This window comes from Caloenas nicobarica, chromosome 3 (assembly GCF_036013445.1).
Source record: "Caloenas nicobarica isolate bCalNic1 chromosome 3, bCalNic1.hap1, whole genome shotgun sequence".
Classification (NCBI taxonomy): Eukaryota; Metazoa; Chordata; class Aves; order Columbiformes; family Columbidae; genus Caloenas; species Caloenas nicobarica.
Genome location: NC_088247.1, coordinates 103,927,115 through 103,941,382, shown reverse-complemented (window position 1 = coordinate 103,941,382; position 14,268 = coordinate 103,927,115). Strand labels below are relative to the sequence as shown.

Sequence of the window (14,268 nt, the reverse complement as noted above, 5' to 3'; positions counted from 1 at the left end):
TATTGGTCAAACTGAATTCAGAGGGGACAAGGCACCACCTTTACAGATATACATTGGTTTGAAATTTTCCTCTGTTTTTTTTTTTTTGCTATGAGAGAGCATCATCCCTGGTGTTGTTGATGTTCCAAAATGTACTTTCTTCTCATTGTGTATTCGTTAATTCATTGTTCTCTCTTGAAGTCCTCACAATTAATACCATTTTTTAATTTGCTTTTTAATTATTTATCGTATAAGTTACTTTCAATATAAAAATTTTCTTGAGGTATAGGAATATTATTTTATTGAGTGAAAGCTGGGAAAATATTTGGTTTTATACAGGTAGTTTATTGATTAATTGTCTATGAAAGGCAATTAATGAAAACTTACTGAGGTAACCGCTACTAGCACTAGGTATCTACAGTTCTTTATTTTTGCACTTTTATTTATACTGAACAGTTTTCTTCATCCATCTCTTTCTCTCTCTCTCTCTTTTTTTTTACTGCTGTTTTCATTAAAATAGGATTCCTTTTCCTCCTCTTCATCCTCATTGATTGATTTTATGGATGACGTAAGTCTTTGACTTTCAAACCAGTAAATCCCTCAGTAACAGATACCAGTTGATTGATTTGGAATATTCAAACATTAATGCAGTCAACTTAAAAGATCTGCAAGTGCAGTGGAGAACAGGATATCGCCGTAGTAGCATACTTACACTTATTTATGTAGGCAGCTGTTCAGTTTTAAAGTAAATGCTTTTCTTTAGGTAGAGGTAAAGAATTCTTAATTGCAAACAGTTTTTTCTAATGGGGAAGAGCTGCTTTTGGGCCTTGTCTACTGACATGGCCTGGGGAATATGGTTCCAAAATCACTGGAATGTTTATTTCATTTAGTTCTGTTGCTTCATAATATTACTTTAACATTAGTTGTATCTAAAAGTTTTCTGATCACTTCGGTGAAAATATTTTCCTTGCATACAGTTAACTTCTATTTGCTCAAATAAAATATTGTCTCTTTTTTAGTCTATATTGCGAGAAGTCATTTTAATTACAACTGAAGTGAACTTACTACATTTTATTGCCATTTGAGATGCTAGTTTTCTGTCAGGACAGTGTTTAAATATTTACCCTGGTTAATTGCATACTAAGGGAATTGAGATAAAAGCTGAAAATTGACTGCATTATATTGCTTCCAAACTGAAGTAGTAGGCACATAAAAGTAAATAATAATAAGCTTTCTAAAATCAAAGTATATACCGTGCATCCATGGTAGAGAGCCATCCATTACAACTCTGTAGATACGTTGTGTGTGTACGTCCGTGCGTGCTTGTATATATGTGTATAGACACATATTTAAAATAGTATAATCCTATTTGCATTATAATGTGATATAATTAATTTTATTTTAGAAATGTCTGCTGTGAAGGGTGTAACAAAGAGTATATAGTATATTGGCCTGTTCTACTGATTGCCTATCCTTTCACAAACTCTGAAAGAATGCTTTTCTTCTAGATGCTTTTTTTCTGTAAATCAGACCTTAGACGAAATGCGAAGGTACATTTGTGGTATGAGAGTAGAAGGTATTTGTCTGCACTTTTGTAGAACATGTAAAAAACCTTGTCTTGCTGATATTGTCGGAATTTTCTTACACCAAAAAAAGAGTAGTTTCCTGTCATGTTGAATCTAGAATAAATTAATAATATTTGGATCTTTTATCTGGATTAAAGGAGTGTTCTCTATGTTGGCTGAGTATTAGGAAGACACAGTTTGTATCAGCAGGTTCTTTCATAGAAAGTTACCTTTAAAAATATCCAATGTTCTCTCCTAAAACCTTTTAAAAGAGAGTACATGTGTGTCAGAGCAGCTGATATTGTTCTATTTTGCAAGGGGAAACTTACGACAACAAAGTTTTCTTGGTTGCTGTGTAGTTAATTTTGAAGGACATCGGTGCTTTATTATGTATTTATTGTTGTGGGGTTTGTGTGGGTTTTTTCGAGTTTGGGTTGGGGGTTTTTGTTGTTGTTGGTTTGGTTTTGGTTTTAGTTTTTGTTTGTTTTAAAGAAAGCAGCCTATTTTTTCACAAGCATTTTGACAAATATCACGTATTTTTCTGTCTTTGCAAGTGAATAATTTTCAACTGGTCTTAGACATCCTTTAGGACGTTCTTCTTGATTTGTCTGTCCAGATCAAATCTTTTCAGATACCCATCTTCGAGTCTTAGGTAAAATTCCAGCTATTAATATGCATATTGTTGCATGTGGATGGCTTACTACATTTCCCCTGTTGCATCTTCAGTCCGAGTCCAACAGTAGCATTTTTTTTCTTGGTTTTACTGGGCAAGAGTACATTTCTGGACTGGACTGGCCAGGGGCTGGTGTCTCTTAACACCATGGCAGATTTCTTTCTCACCTGGCAGAACTGCAAAAGAAGAGAGCTGCCTGTTCAAAGATAGGAAGGGTACCCTGCAGACAAATACAAGACTTGTTGAGTGACCTGTCTTAGAAGGAGAAGTAAAGCTGATGTCTGCATTAGTAGGTGAAAGGTGGTATAATTGAGTCGTGCTTGAAGTCAGCTCTGTATCTTTCTTTTATTGGGCAATTACTGGATTCATTCACAGTGAGACTGATAACATATAGCCTCTGATTTATCAGAATGGTTATTTATGTTTCAGCTCATTGCGTTGGTTCAATATCAATGTATTAGGCACACTTAAATTAAAATAAGGATATTAAAAAACCCCTCCCCACTGGATGTGACCTCCACCCTCTTTCCAATGTCTCTTTTTGACAGGACTTACCTTACAGGGCAGCGTTTCTTGCAGCATTTCAAGAAGAATTAATCTGTACTCAGTCAAACCTGACAAGTGTGGGGGTTCTTTATATTAAGACCAACGAAAAGTTAGAAGTGCTCAGGTCAGACTCATGCAGTGCTGCAATATTGATGGGTTTTAGGAAAGTCTCTCCTGTAATCAGAAAACCAAAGTAAATTATTACTAATGCCCATGTTGTTTCTCTGGACTCTGTGCTTCATTACGGAATGACACAGAAAGTGTACAACAATATGCAGTTGCAGTTAGATCTTTGCAAGATCTCTGAAGTCTATTTAACATACAGATGTGTAAGCAGCACTGAGTTTGGCCAACTGATTATATTTGGAGTTTACTGGCGTGGGTATGTCTTGTGTGTCTGCCATCCAAATAATGTAATTGTCATAGCACTCCCTGAATGACTGGAGTTAATTCTGATTGTTTCGATGATGAGAATGGTAGCTTTGCAATTTCTTTTGGAGAGAAGTAAAAACAGATGTCCCCCCGCCTCTGTAGCTTCTGTAGCAGATGCTGGGCAGGAAAAGTAGTATCTCGCTATTTAGACGAGTAGCGGTCCCTGTTGGTTCCAGCTATCATCCCTCCTCTAAGCCAAGGAAAGATACTTGGTCAGGTTGGCAGAACTGCTGCCTGAATCCTCACACCCGTGAAGGCCCAGGCGTTCGAAGCGATCCTCTCTCCTGTGCACACAGGAGAAATACTCATTTCTAAATCTTTGCTGCTGTTCCTCCTGTGTGTTGCAGCCTGTCTCTCAGTAACATCATCTAGGTGTTAAGTCTCCTGTGTTCACTAGAAGTGTCTGATAATGGAAGTGTTGGGTTTGGGTTTTTTCCCAGATGGATCTTTGTGTGTCTCGTTAGCTATGAGAAGCAATTGACTTGTTTTACTTAAAGATGAATTTGTGATTATATAATAACAATAAAATGGATCCCATTATCCCTTGACAAAATTATTATTTTTCCCCTATTATCAACACATTATGAAGTAAAAATAGATTTCTTAAATAATCCTGCAGTCCGTTCTCACATGCAGTCCCCATGGGCTTTGGTCAGACTAAACAAATCTGAACTTTGTAAATAACCACAGAATAAATCCTGTTCTGAATTCTCATTATTAAATACTAAACAGAATAAGCCATAGTAGCATGTGGTGAGAGCCTTGACTCTACCTGCACATTCACAATTAGGTTTAGAATAATTCTGGTTGTTAAGGTACTTTAAATTGTCATATTGCACCTCCAAGAGATTGTTTTATTAATCTTGTTCAAAATACAGAGATAGTGTAACATGGTCTGCAGTTCGCTGCTATTGTCCAGTGTAAAATTACAGGCTTTAAAATAACTGTTCGGGTTTTTTGACATTTCTTTCCTCTTGTTGCCTCATTTTCAAAATACTTGTAAAATCGAACATGTTTTTTGTGTGTCTCAACGCTACCTCTGGAGATAGAGAACGACAAATTCTGAGCTGATGTATGTGTCACTCTGGTTTTGTAACATATTCTCCTCCTTTCTTTGTTAAAGCGCTCTCCTTCCTGTATTCCAGCTAACAAAGGCAGACGTGTAAGAGGCTGTCCTACTCTGTGTGGCCCTTTATTTTTTGCCTGTTGCGTACATGCCTTTGTTTAATGTATGGATTGTGTATTTACCTCACTGCATGTCTTGTGCTGCTGCTGCCGTTTGCTGCTGCTGCTGTGCTTATTTTTTTGTTTGTTTTACAGCTGTGAGCTAAAAGCTTTTGAGGTATTTCATTTAGTAATCCTATGGGCAGAACATCACAGTAACTGAGAAGATGCTTTGAGTACTTTCTCAATTCCATATGAAAATTATTTGTGAAAGCAGATCAGGTAGATGCAGGTTGGGAAGATGTGCAAATGTCACATAAGGGCCTGTTTGTTCCCTTGCCCTTAGCAGGGGGCATGTGTTGAATTATGGGAATTGCCTACAGAAGGCAAAAGTTTGGCATTTGCCAGGCATGTCATAGGAAATGGTAGAAGATATCACAGTACAGAGGTAAATAAATGGAGTGAATTGGAGCCTCAAGGAGGGCAGGTAAAATTCATACAAGGAAAACAGAATTGGATGTATTTTTGTCTGTTAAGCTGGAAAGCTCTATGATGTTTCAAAAATTAAGGTGGATTTTTAAACATGGTGTTATCAAAGCTTTGTCGGACTGAATTGGTACCACGTATGCTATGTCTGTTTTCAAGTCATACTGCCACTTTTCTTTCTTTTATAAATATATGATGATGGGAATAGCAAAGCGTACGAAGCATTTATACTGAATGTTCAATAAACAAGCAATAATGCCCCCCAGCTCTAATAATCATGGAATCATAGAATCATTTTGGTTGGGAGAGACCTTTAAGATCATTGAGTCCAGACATAACCTAAATCTAGCACTAAACTATGTCCTTAAGAGTGTCGTCTATGCATCCTTTAAATACCTCTGGGGATGATGACTCCACCATTTCCCTGGGCAGCCTGTTCCAGTGCTTCACAACCCTTTCTGTGAAGAATTTTTTCCTAATATCCAATCTGAACCTGCCCTGGTGCAACTCGAGGCCATTTCCTCTCATCCTGTCACTTGCTACTTGGGAGAAGAGCCCAACACCCTCCATGCTCCAACCTCCTTTCAGGTAGTTGCCGACAGCGATCAGGTCTCCCCTCAGCTTCCTTTTCTCCAGGCTGAACAGCCCCAGCTCCCTCAGCCGCTCCTCATCACACTTGTGCTCCAGACCCCTCACCAGCTTCGTTGCCCTTCTCTGAACTCTCTCCTGCACCTCAGTGTCTTTCCTGTAGTGAGGGGCCCAAAACTGCACACAGGATTCAAGGTGGGGCCTCACCAGTGCCGAGTACAGTGGCACAATCACGTCTCTAGTCCTGCTGGCCACACTATTCCTGATACAAGCCAGGATGCTGCTGGCCTTTTTGGCCACCTGGGCACACTGCTGGCTCATGTTCAGCTGCTGTCAACCAACACGCCCAGATCCCTCTCTGCCAGGCAGCTTTCCAGCCACTCTTCCCCGAGCCTGTAGCGCTGCCTGGGGTTGTTGTGACCCAAGTGCAGGACCCGGCACTTGGCCTTGTTGAACCTCATACAGTTGGCCTCAGCCCAATGATCCAGCCAGTCCAGATCCCTCTGTATGGCCTTCCTATCCTCCAGCAGATCAACACTCCCACCCAGCCTGGTGTCATCTGGCAACTTTCTGAGGGTGCATTCAATCCCCTCATCCAGATCATCGATAAAGAGATTAAACGGAACTGTCCCCAATACTGAGCCCTGGGGAACGCCACTTGTGACCGGCCACCAATTGGATTTGTCTCCATTCACCACAACTCTTTGGGCCCAACCCTCCAGCCAGTTCTTGATCCATTGCAGAGTGCACCCATCCAGGCCATGAGCTGCCAGCTTCTCCAGGAGAATGTTGTGAGATACGGTGTCAAAGGCTTTACTGAAGTCTAAGTACACAACATCCACATCCTTTCCCTTCTCACAGAATCATAGAATGTTAGGGATTGGAAGGGACCTCAAAAGATCATCCAGTCCAATCCCCCCGCCAGAGCAGGAACACCCTGATGAGGTTGCACAGGAAGGTGTCCAGGCGGGTTTTGAATGTCTCCAGAGAAGGAGACTCCACAACCTCCCTGGGCAGCCTGTTCCAGTGCTCTGGCACCGTCACTGAGAAGAAGTTTCTTCTCATATTTAAGTGGAACCTCCTGTGTTCCAGTTTGTACCCATTGCCCCTTGTCCTATCATTGGTTATCACCGAGAAGAGCCTGGCTCCATCCTAGTGGCACTCCCCCTTTACATATTTATAAACATGAATGAGGTCACCCCTCAGTCTCCTCTTCTCCAAACTAAAGAGCCCCAGCTCCCTCAGCCTTTCCTCATAAGGGAGATGTTCCACTCCCTTCCTCATCTACTAGTTGGGTCACCTTGTCAGAGAAGGAGATCAGGTTGGTCAAACAGGACCTGCTTTTCATAAACCCATGCTGACTGGGCCTGATTTCCTGGTTGTCCTGTATGTGCCGTGTGATGGCACTCAGGATGATCTGTTCCATGACCTTCCCTCGCACTGCGGTCAGACTGACAGGCCTGTAATTACCCGCATCGTCCTTCCAGCCCTTCTTGTACATGCGTGTCACATTTGCCAACTTCCAGTCAACTGGGACCTCCCTGGTTAGCCAGGATTGCTGGTAGATAATGGAAAGTGGCTTGGTGAGCACCTCTGTCAGCTCCCTCAGCACTCTTGGATGGATCCCATCTGGCCCCATATACTTGTGTGTGTCCAAGTGGGGTAGCAACTTCAAATCCTGTGATAGTAGATCAGGTTCTGTGTGTTTTGTGGGCTTTTTATGTTCATAAGTAAAGCAAAATATATTTGTTAGTGGTTCAGCAGTTGTCTTCAGCCACAAAAGGCTTTGTAGCACATTCCAGAAAACTTCCATCATTTATATTATAGTTGTACTAAATTTTTAAGTCATCATGAAAATTCTTTGGTACGCAGATGCTACTTTGAAGGGGAAGGCCTTTGGAGTATCTGGAAACATTTATCAGATGATAGATTAGATCTCAGAGTTTAACTTGCAGGAATGTCTCTTTCTTGCTATGAAAAATTTGCCTGTAGTTACTCATTGGGCTTATTTTTTAATAGCAGTTTTAAGAGGGAGGTAGAATTTTTTGATGTTACACAATCTTTGAGTGGACTCCAAGTTTTCACATGTTTAGACTTGATTAAAAAAAAGCTTAAAATAATTGAAACTATTCTGTATCTGAGGATTTACTACTAAAAGCATCCATGTTTCTAATACTGAATAATGCTTCCAATTATTATTTGCTTCAGATAAATCTGAGCACAAAATGTTTGCTTTACTGCTAATTTTTGCCTCAGTGCTTGAAATACATGATCTTTGTGTAGAAAACAGGTGTATCCCAGTGTGAGAATTTCCTGTTTCCATTACAGAAATATTTGCCAGCATCTTAATATGCCTAAGTTGATTAGGCTGATGAGCATTCTCCACCAGATAATTGTTTTTGAAGGCTGTGATGAAACTAGAAGCCATCAGACTTAAGTCACTACTATTAAAAAGAAAAATGGAAAAAAAAAGGGGGGAGGAGGGGAAAGGAGAAAAAAACCAAAACCAACCAAACAAAACCATCTCCAATGGCACCTGTTCGCTACCATCGCTGAGTTTCTGGAGAACAGGACTGTATATGCATGTATAAGATTGGCTTGGCAATATATTTTATTGGAATCCTTATGTGGATTTATTTGGAATTTTATTTATTTATTATTATTTATGTGGAATCCTTACTGTGATGTCAGTGACAAATGAGATGAAGAACACTGGAACGTTCAAATGCTTTCTGTAAGCACTGCTGCATATTTTAGTTTGTGTGCAAGCCAGGCAAATCCTTAGCAGTGGGAAACTGATGATGGCATTGCTCCAGAAAAGCCAGGCATGCAATGGAAGCCTTCTGTAGGCCTTCAGCTTTTAGTTTTATTATTACTAGGGAAAAGCATCCTCATCTCACTTTCTTTTTTTTTTTTTTAAAAATTTAAATTTACATAGAAACCTTGGTCTGGAGATGTCTTATTTTCAAGGAAGAATCCTGCACTCTCTCATTTTTCGGTTGCACTGACAAAAAAGGATTTGTTAGCCAAGATACCTGGTCGTATCGATATGCTTTGTTGTTCAGTATAGTTCTGGGTTGGGCTTAGTTTCATTGTATATCTAGGAGTCGATTAGGAAAATAGTCTCTTGAAGAAACTATATTCCTGGTAAGGATGTTTTTGTATAGTTCAAATGAGGTACAAAAAACCCCCGCAATTCTCTGTGAATATAATTAACACTAACCTAAGGAAATACGTCGTTTGCTCTGCCTTTTCTCCTTATTGTCTCCTAAATATGTTTGCAGTGATTTCCATGGGCTATATGGGAATTCACTTAAGAAAGTGATAACAAAAAGGTAACAAATTTCTACTGCCAGTGGACAAAACCCAGTAGTGTTTAGAAAATATTCACCTTTTAAAAATGCTGAATTATAAGTCTCCTCAAGTGTTTATCAGGCCCCTGAACTAGCAGCTCTTGTGCATGTGCTCACCTCTCAGCAGAAGCCTTGGCGTGTTCATATTCAATAATTTTCATTGCATTTTTACACTTTAATTAAGAAGTTGCTTAAAACTGAATTTCTATCCTCTCAGTTCTCTCTTAGGAAGTCTACTGCTCCCATATCTTATTTTGGTAAGAGTCAAGAATGTTTTTTTAAGGATGTCTTTGATTTATTTTTTCTTTTTTCTTTTTTTTTTTTTTTTTTTTGTCTTGAATTGTTCTACTAGATTGATTCAGTTGAGAATTTTACATTGTCTAATACTCCATCACGGGATGAAGATAGCAAGTCTCATCTCCATTCAAGATCACAGTCTCCTTCTACAGCTAGTGAGATTGAACCAATTGAGGTACTTCAGTGTTGACAAATTTTTGTCTTTTTTTTTTTTTAAGGAGTAACAGTTTCACTCATAAAAATTGCTATTGCAAATATTTTATTTAGAATTAAGCTCACTCCTCTGCAGAGAGACTATTTAGGACCTCGAAATAGCCTTCTGCACTAGTAGTGAACTGTGTTTTGGGGAATGTTGCATTTCCTTTCGCATATGGTTAATTGATTAGGGATGGGAACTATGTTGAATCACTTACTAGATACAGTCTCTCTTCATAACATATCCCCAGTTGTGAATATTTAAGAAATGTTGGCACAAAGTTAATGTTATGCTGTAGTTTGTAACAGCACGTTTTGGAGTCCTGCTGAAAGTCTTGTGAATACATAATATTAGTCAGGCTCTGCAACTATAATTACATATTCCCTTTCCGTGTTAAAAAATATAACTCTCTGATTATTTTAAATTAGAAAAGATTCAATCAAATGTTTAAGATAATACAAAGTTATTTTTACTGTTTAAGAGATGAAGCTTGCACGTCATTTTGCTGAGAAATAAGATTTGATTTTCTGAGTCCTTTCCTGTGTTAATCAGTTTGGTTTCATTGTTTGTATGTTTGGGGATGGGGTGGGTGGGATGTTCTAGTCTTTTTACTTTTTTCAGGCTATCTCTGATAGTGCGTATTTGATGTCTTATTGATCCTTTGGGGACTATGTTCAGGTTACAGATCATCCTCCCCGTTCAATTCACACACCAACCATGAGGACGACATATATTGGATCGGGACTCTCTGCACCAAAGGTATTCAGTCAAGCTTAAAACCACTCATTCTTACATTGTGTGGTGTGAACAGTTGTCTTAGACATTCCACTGTAGCACCACGCAGGCATTTAATTATAGGAAAAACAGTAGTTTGGACATTAGAAAGAGGTATGTGAACCGGAACATGTGGAAAGGAAGAGAGACTTCCTAGAAAGAGGGTGTTTTCCAACCTTCCTTTATCCTCTGCATAGAATAAAGCTGATGTCACTGTGGGCCAGTCTCAGATTAGCACATCTTTGTGCTAATTAGGTGCTTGTTTTTGAGAAAAGGCAAAGAGTAAGCCAAAAATGAAACCATACGTTTGCATTTTTTGTAAACAATGTAGAGGGAGCGCTACACCCAGCTGGGAGAAGGAATTCCAGTTTTTCTGGCTTTTTACTTGCATAAACACTGACTTTACATCAGTCATTGAAATTAATTTGCTGTTGGCCAAGGAAGTCTATCAGTGTATGCTCATTCACAGTGAATTGATAATATTCAAGAAAATAAGGAATAAGATACAAGCTATTAAAGGAAAAATGTTCTTATAAAAAGTTCAGAAGTACCTCGATGGCTTAGGAGTCTTCTGTATATTTTTAAAAAATGACAGTTTTTCTGCAACTAATTATTGAAATAGGTCTTTATAATAGATCTGTTTCTCTGCTTTGATAAATTGCAAAGTAGCAAAATACTTACTTGTGTAAAGAAAGGCTAAAAAGTTTGAGCAGACAGTGTTCTGTTGGCAATGTCCTAGTAGATGAATTTTTAAAAAAAACCTAAGTGCACTTGGAATCATGTGAAACAGATTTTACTGTGCACATCATTTCATTTTTGCAGATATTATGCTCAGTGAGTAATGATTTGCTTTCTAATTTATTATGTTCCCTAAAGAACCTTCTTACTTTATGATTGCATCGGTTTTTAAAGAGAAGAATTGTTTCCCTGCAAATTTCAAAACAAGACATCCATCTGTAGACAGAAAGCTGCCATTGTAAAAGTAAAACTTTCATTAAATATGGATGAAGTTTGAGCCCTTAGCAGTGATATCTTACGCTGTGAAAAACAGAAAAGTGAATAAAATTTTAATATACCTACTCCTTAAAGTAGTCTGCATAATTGTCTTATTTCAGATCACGTACATTATCCAGGTTGTGTGGACAGCCTTGCGTTCAGCCTGTGCTTTATCCTTTCTCCACCTACCAGATGCTGCTTCGCTGGGAGGTTTTTTAGAAAAGTGAAGCAGCTTCCTCGATTTTATATAAGGCTGTTCATGAATCATACTGCCACATTACGTAGTCATTTAACCTTGATATCATAGCATCAGCACTGTCATCCTTGAGGGGAGAGAGAGAATTAAAACACTTACTCATGTAGTCTGCGTTCCCAAGGACTAATGAGAAGCCCTTTCAAAATTATTTCATCTATACTCTTGCTTTTAAATTTGGTGTTCTCAGAATTTCTTGTGCCTGACACTGTGAAACTGAACTCTGTCATGCTTTCTGGCATAAAAATTAGAATTTTGAAAAAGTCTGATATTTTGCTTTGAACTAAGACCAATGCTTCTTACAGAGGGGCATTGAATTTGCAGCTTGGAAAATGCTGTGGTGGGTTGACCTTGACTGACCATCAAGTGCCTACCAAGCACATTGGTACACAAATTCAACTTCTAGTGTGTAATGGCGTAATTTTGGCAACTTTCCTGTCTGCAGTGGAAGCGAACTCATGTTCTGAGACAAGGTCCAGTTTCCATGGTTTCATTTACAGAAGAGGGTTTAAATTATAAATAACAAGCACTGATAAGGAATTTTTTTCAGCCCATGTGTTAGGAACTCAGGTCTCATTTCAGTAAACTCGGATGAGCTAACTTATTAAATGTACCTATGCACTCTTATGTCTGTGAAAAAAAAAAAAAAAGAACCGTTCTTCAGAAGTGTTACAGATACTAACATCCTTGTGTGCTTGTTTCACAGCCTAAAGCCCACCAATTTGTAGTGAAATCATTCAATACACCAACAAAATGCAATCAGTGCACATCTCTAATGGTCGGTTTAATACGACAGGGCTGTACTTGCGAAGGTAAGCACTTGGGAAAGTGGGAAACGTGCACTGAAGTTCTTACAGACGCAAATTGCACAGTAAAGGTTGTGGCGTGATAATGTGGGAGTCTACTGTTTATATTTTAAATAACAGAATATAATCTTGTGCTTCAGTCTTTCGACAGTAGAAGCCAAGCGCTTTGAACATCTTGTGTAACAGATTACCTCGTTATCTAGGGACATACTTATTCCGGTTGGTGGTAAAAGAGCTTAGTTCAGTTTACTTAAAATAGTAATAAGGGGCCACAGTCAGTGGTCAAGTATGCTGACAGCAGCTTTGCTTTCTGATTTAGGGCAAAATGTCAGGCAGCTTTGATATTCACTACCAGTTTTGCTTCTTTCCAAGACTAATTTATCCTAGGTTTGTATGTTCACAGAATGTCACTCATATTTTAGAGGAGTTGGGCCTAGAGGAAATCACAGAGATTATCTCAGTGTGAGCTTCTAGTTAGGCTCTTTCTTACCTGGATGAAACCAGACACTATGTATCCGTACGTCTCTGAAAATGAGAAAATCAGAATTTAGAGTAGATAAAAGCATGAACTGGTGCTGTACTCAGACTTACACTTCTGTCTCTGTATAGCAAAGTTCAGTTAAACTATTCAATTGTTGGTCAAAAAAGGAGAGGATTCCTTTATAAATGTCATTGTCATTATCACAACTTTTGCACTGCACAAGAAGTAACCATAAAATCTTTTTGTTTCTTCTCCTCCTCACAAGTATGTGGATTTTCCTGCCACGTGACCTGTGCAGACAAGGCTCCTGCAGTGTGTCCAATCCCTCCCGAACAGACCAAGGGACCTTTGGGAATAGATCCGCAGAAAGGCATAGGAACAGCTTATGAAGGACATGTCCGAGTAGGTATCAGGTAGCTGCATTCGGGGCTCATATATTAAATTTGTTGTTTTCCAGAGCTGTAATTAAACTCTAATCGAGGCTTCAGGAGAGATGGCTTCAATTTTACCTTAAGGTAACAGTTTGGAAACTAAGAACTAAATTTTCACAAAGCAGCTCTTAGCATTTTCAACAGTAATTCTCTCTCCATCTCTGTCAGCCATTGTGCTTTGTGTTGGTCTTGAATAGTCCATCTCTAGAGATCAGATCATCTTCGAGGGCCTGTGAGTTTTTGAGTCTTTCTGTTAATGCTAGTACTGTTTATGGTCATCGGTGTGGATACTTGTACATAAATACTAAAAAAATTGCTTGGCATAGTTTTGGCCGTATGCATGTTGACCAACTGGAGATGGGTTTCTTTCTCTATATTTGTCAATATAGCTTTGAAGGAGTTTGTGAACTAAGAAGAGAGAATCTGGTGCTACGAATTTTTTAAATAATCTATTGTGTTGTCTGTATGGCCATGTTTGATGCTGTCACTGCGCCCGTGCTATTGCTTATGTTGCTTAGTGTTATTTCTGAATGAAAACTTGTCAGCCTAGGTGAGAGAATTGATTTTTTTACTATCGATTTGCTTTTTGATTGCATGCAAACTTACAGAGAGTTGATCAGAATTTATTTTGCTAAAGGTACCAAAACCAGCTGGAGTAAAGAAAGGTTGGCAGAGAGCACTGGCAGTGATCTGTGATTTTAAACTCTTCCTATATGATGTAGCAGAAGGAAAAGCATCCCAGCCCAGCGTGATAGTGAGTCAGGTCATAGACATGAGGTAAGCTGTTTGGTGCTGAGTGGGAGCTTTTCAGAGGCATTGGGAGGTTGGGGTTTTTTTCTGCTTTTTGTGAAATCAGTAAGCAAGCTTCAGAGCTTTTATGAAACACTCTAATCTTTGTTGAGAGCCTCTAATTTTCCAGGAAAAAGGAGTATTTTCAGTTAGCCTGAACTCCACTTGCATGTTCATATGTGGCAATTTGAACTGCCATTGCGACTTCATGTGCCAAAATGCATCTGTTCATCTGCGCAGAAGATCTGGAATGAATAAAGAAGAAAAATACATTATTTTGGAGTTGAATAGTTTTGAAAGATGGACAAAAATTTGTTGTAGCATAAAACTAACACAATTTTTGGTTCACAAGGGCTAAATAATTTGTTCCCACTGTCTTCTGTATTACTGAAATACTATCAACTTCACTGAAAGTTGAGAATATTTGACATACCAACCAAGTAAAGGTCATCTCTGAAC

At 38.8% G+C, this 14,268-nt stretch overlaps 1 protein-coding gene across 15 annotated transcripts in view; it reads left to right on the top strand.

Moving 5' to 3' along the window:
• Positions 1 to 14,268, top strand: part of CDC42BPA (CDC42 binding protein kinase alpha) — a 191,198-nt gene that overhangs the window by 151,387 nt on the left and 25,543 nt on the right. For 8 of the 15 annotated variants that reach the window (XM_065630409.1, XM_065630404.1, XM_065630405.1 and 5 more), the window contains 7 exons: positions 500 to 547; positions 4,319 to 4,357; positions 9,139 to 9,258; positions 9,958 to 10,038; positions 12,009 to 12,114; positions 12,855 to 12,991; positions 13,658 to 13,797. In XM_065630409.1, coding sequence (XP_065486481.1) covers positions 500 to 547; positions 4,319 to 4,357; positions 9,139 to 9,258; positions 9,958 to 10,038; positions 12,009 to 12,114; positions 12,855 to 12,991; positions 13,658 to 13,797 — 671 coding nt within the window. The remainder of the gene's footprint in view (positions 1 to 499; positions 548 to 4,318; positions 4,358 to 9,138; positions 9,259 to 9,957; positions 10,039 to 12,008; positions 12,115 to 12,854; positions 12,992 to 13,657; positions 13,798 to 14,268) is intronic. The other 7 variants (XM_065630408.1, XM_065630400.1, XM_065630397.1 and 4 more) reach the window with 3 other exon arrangements.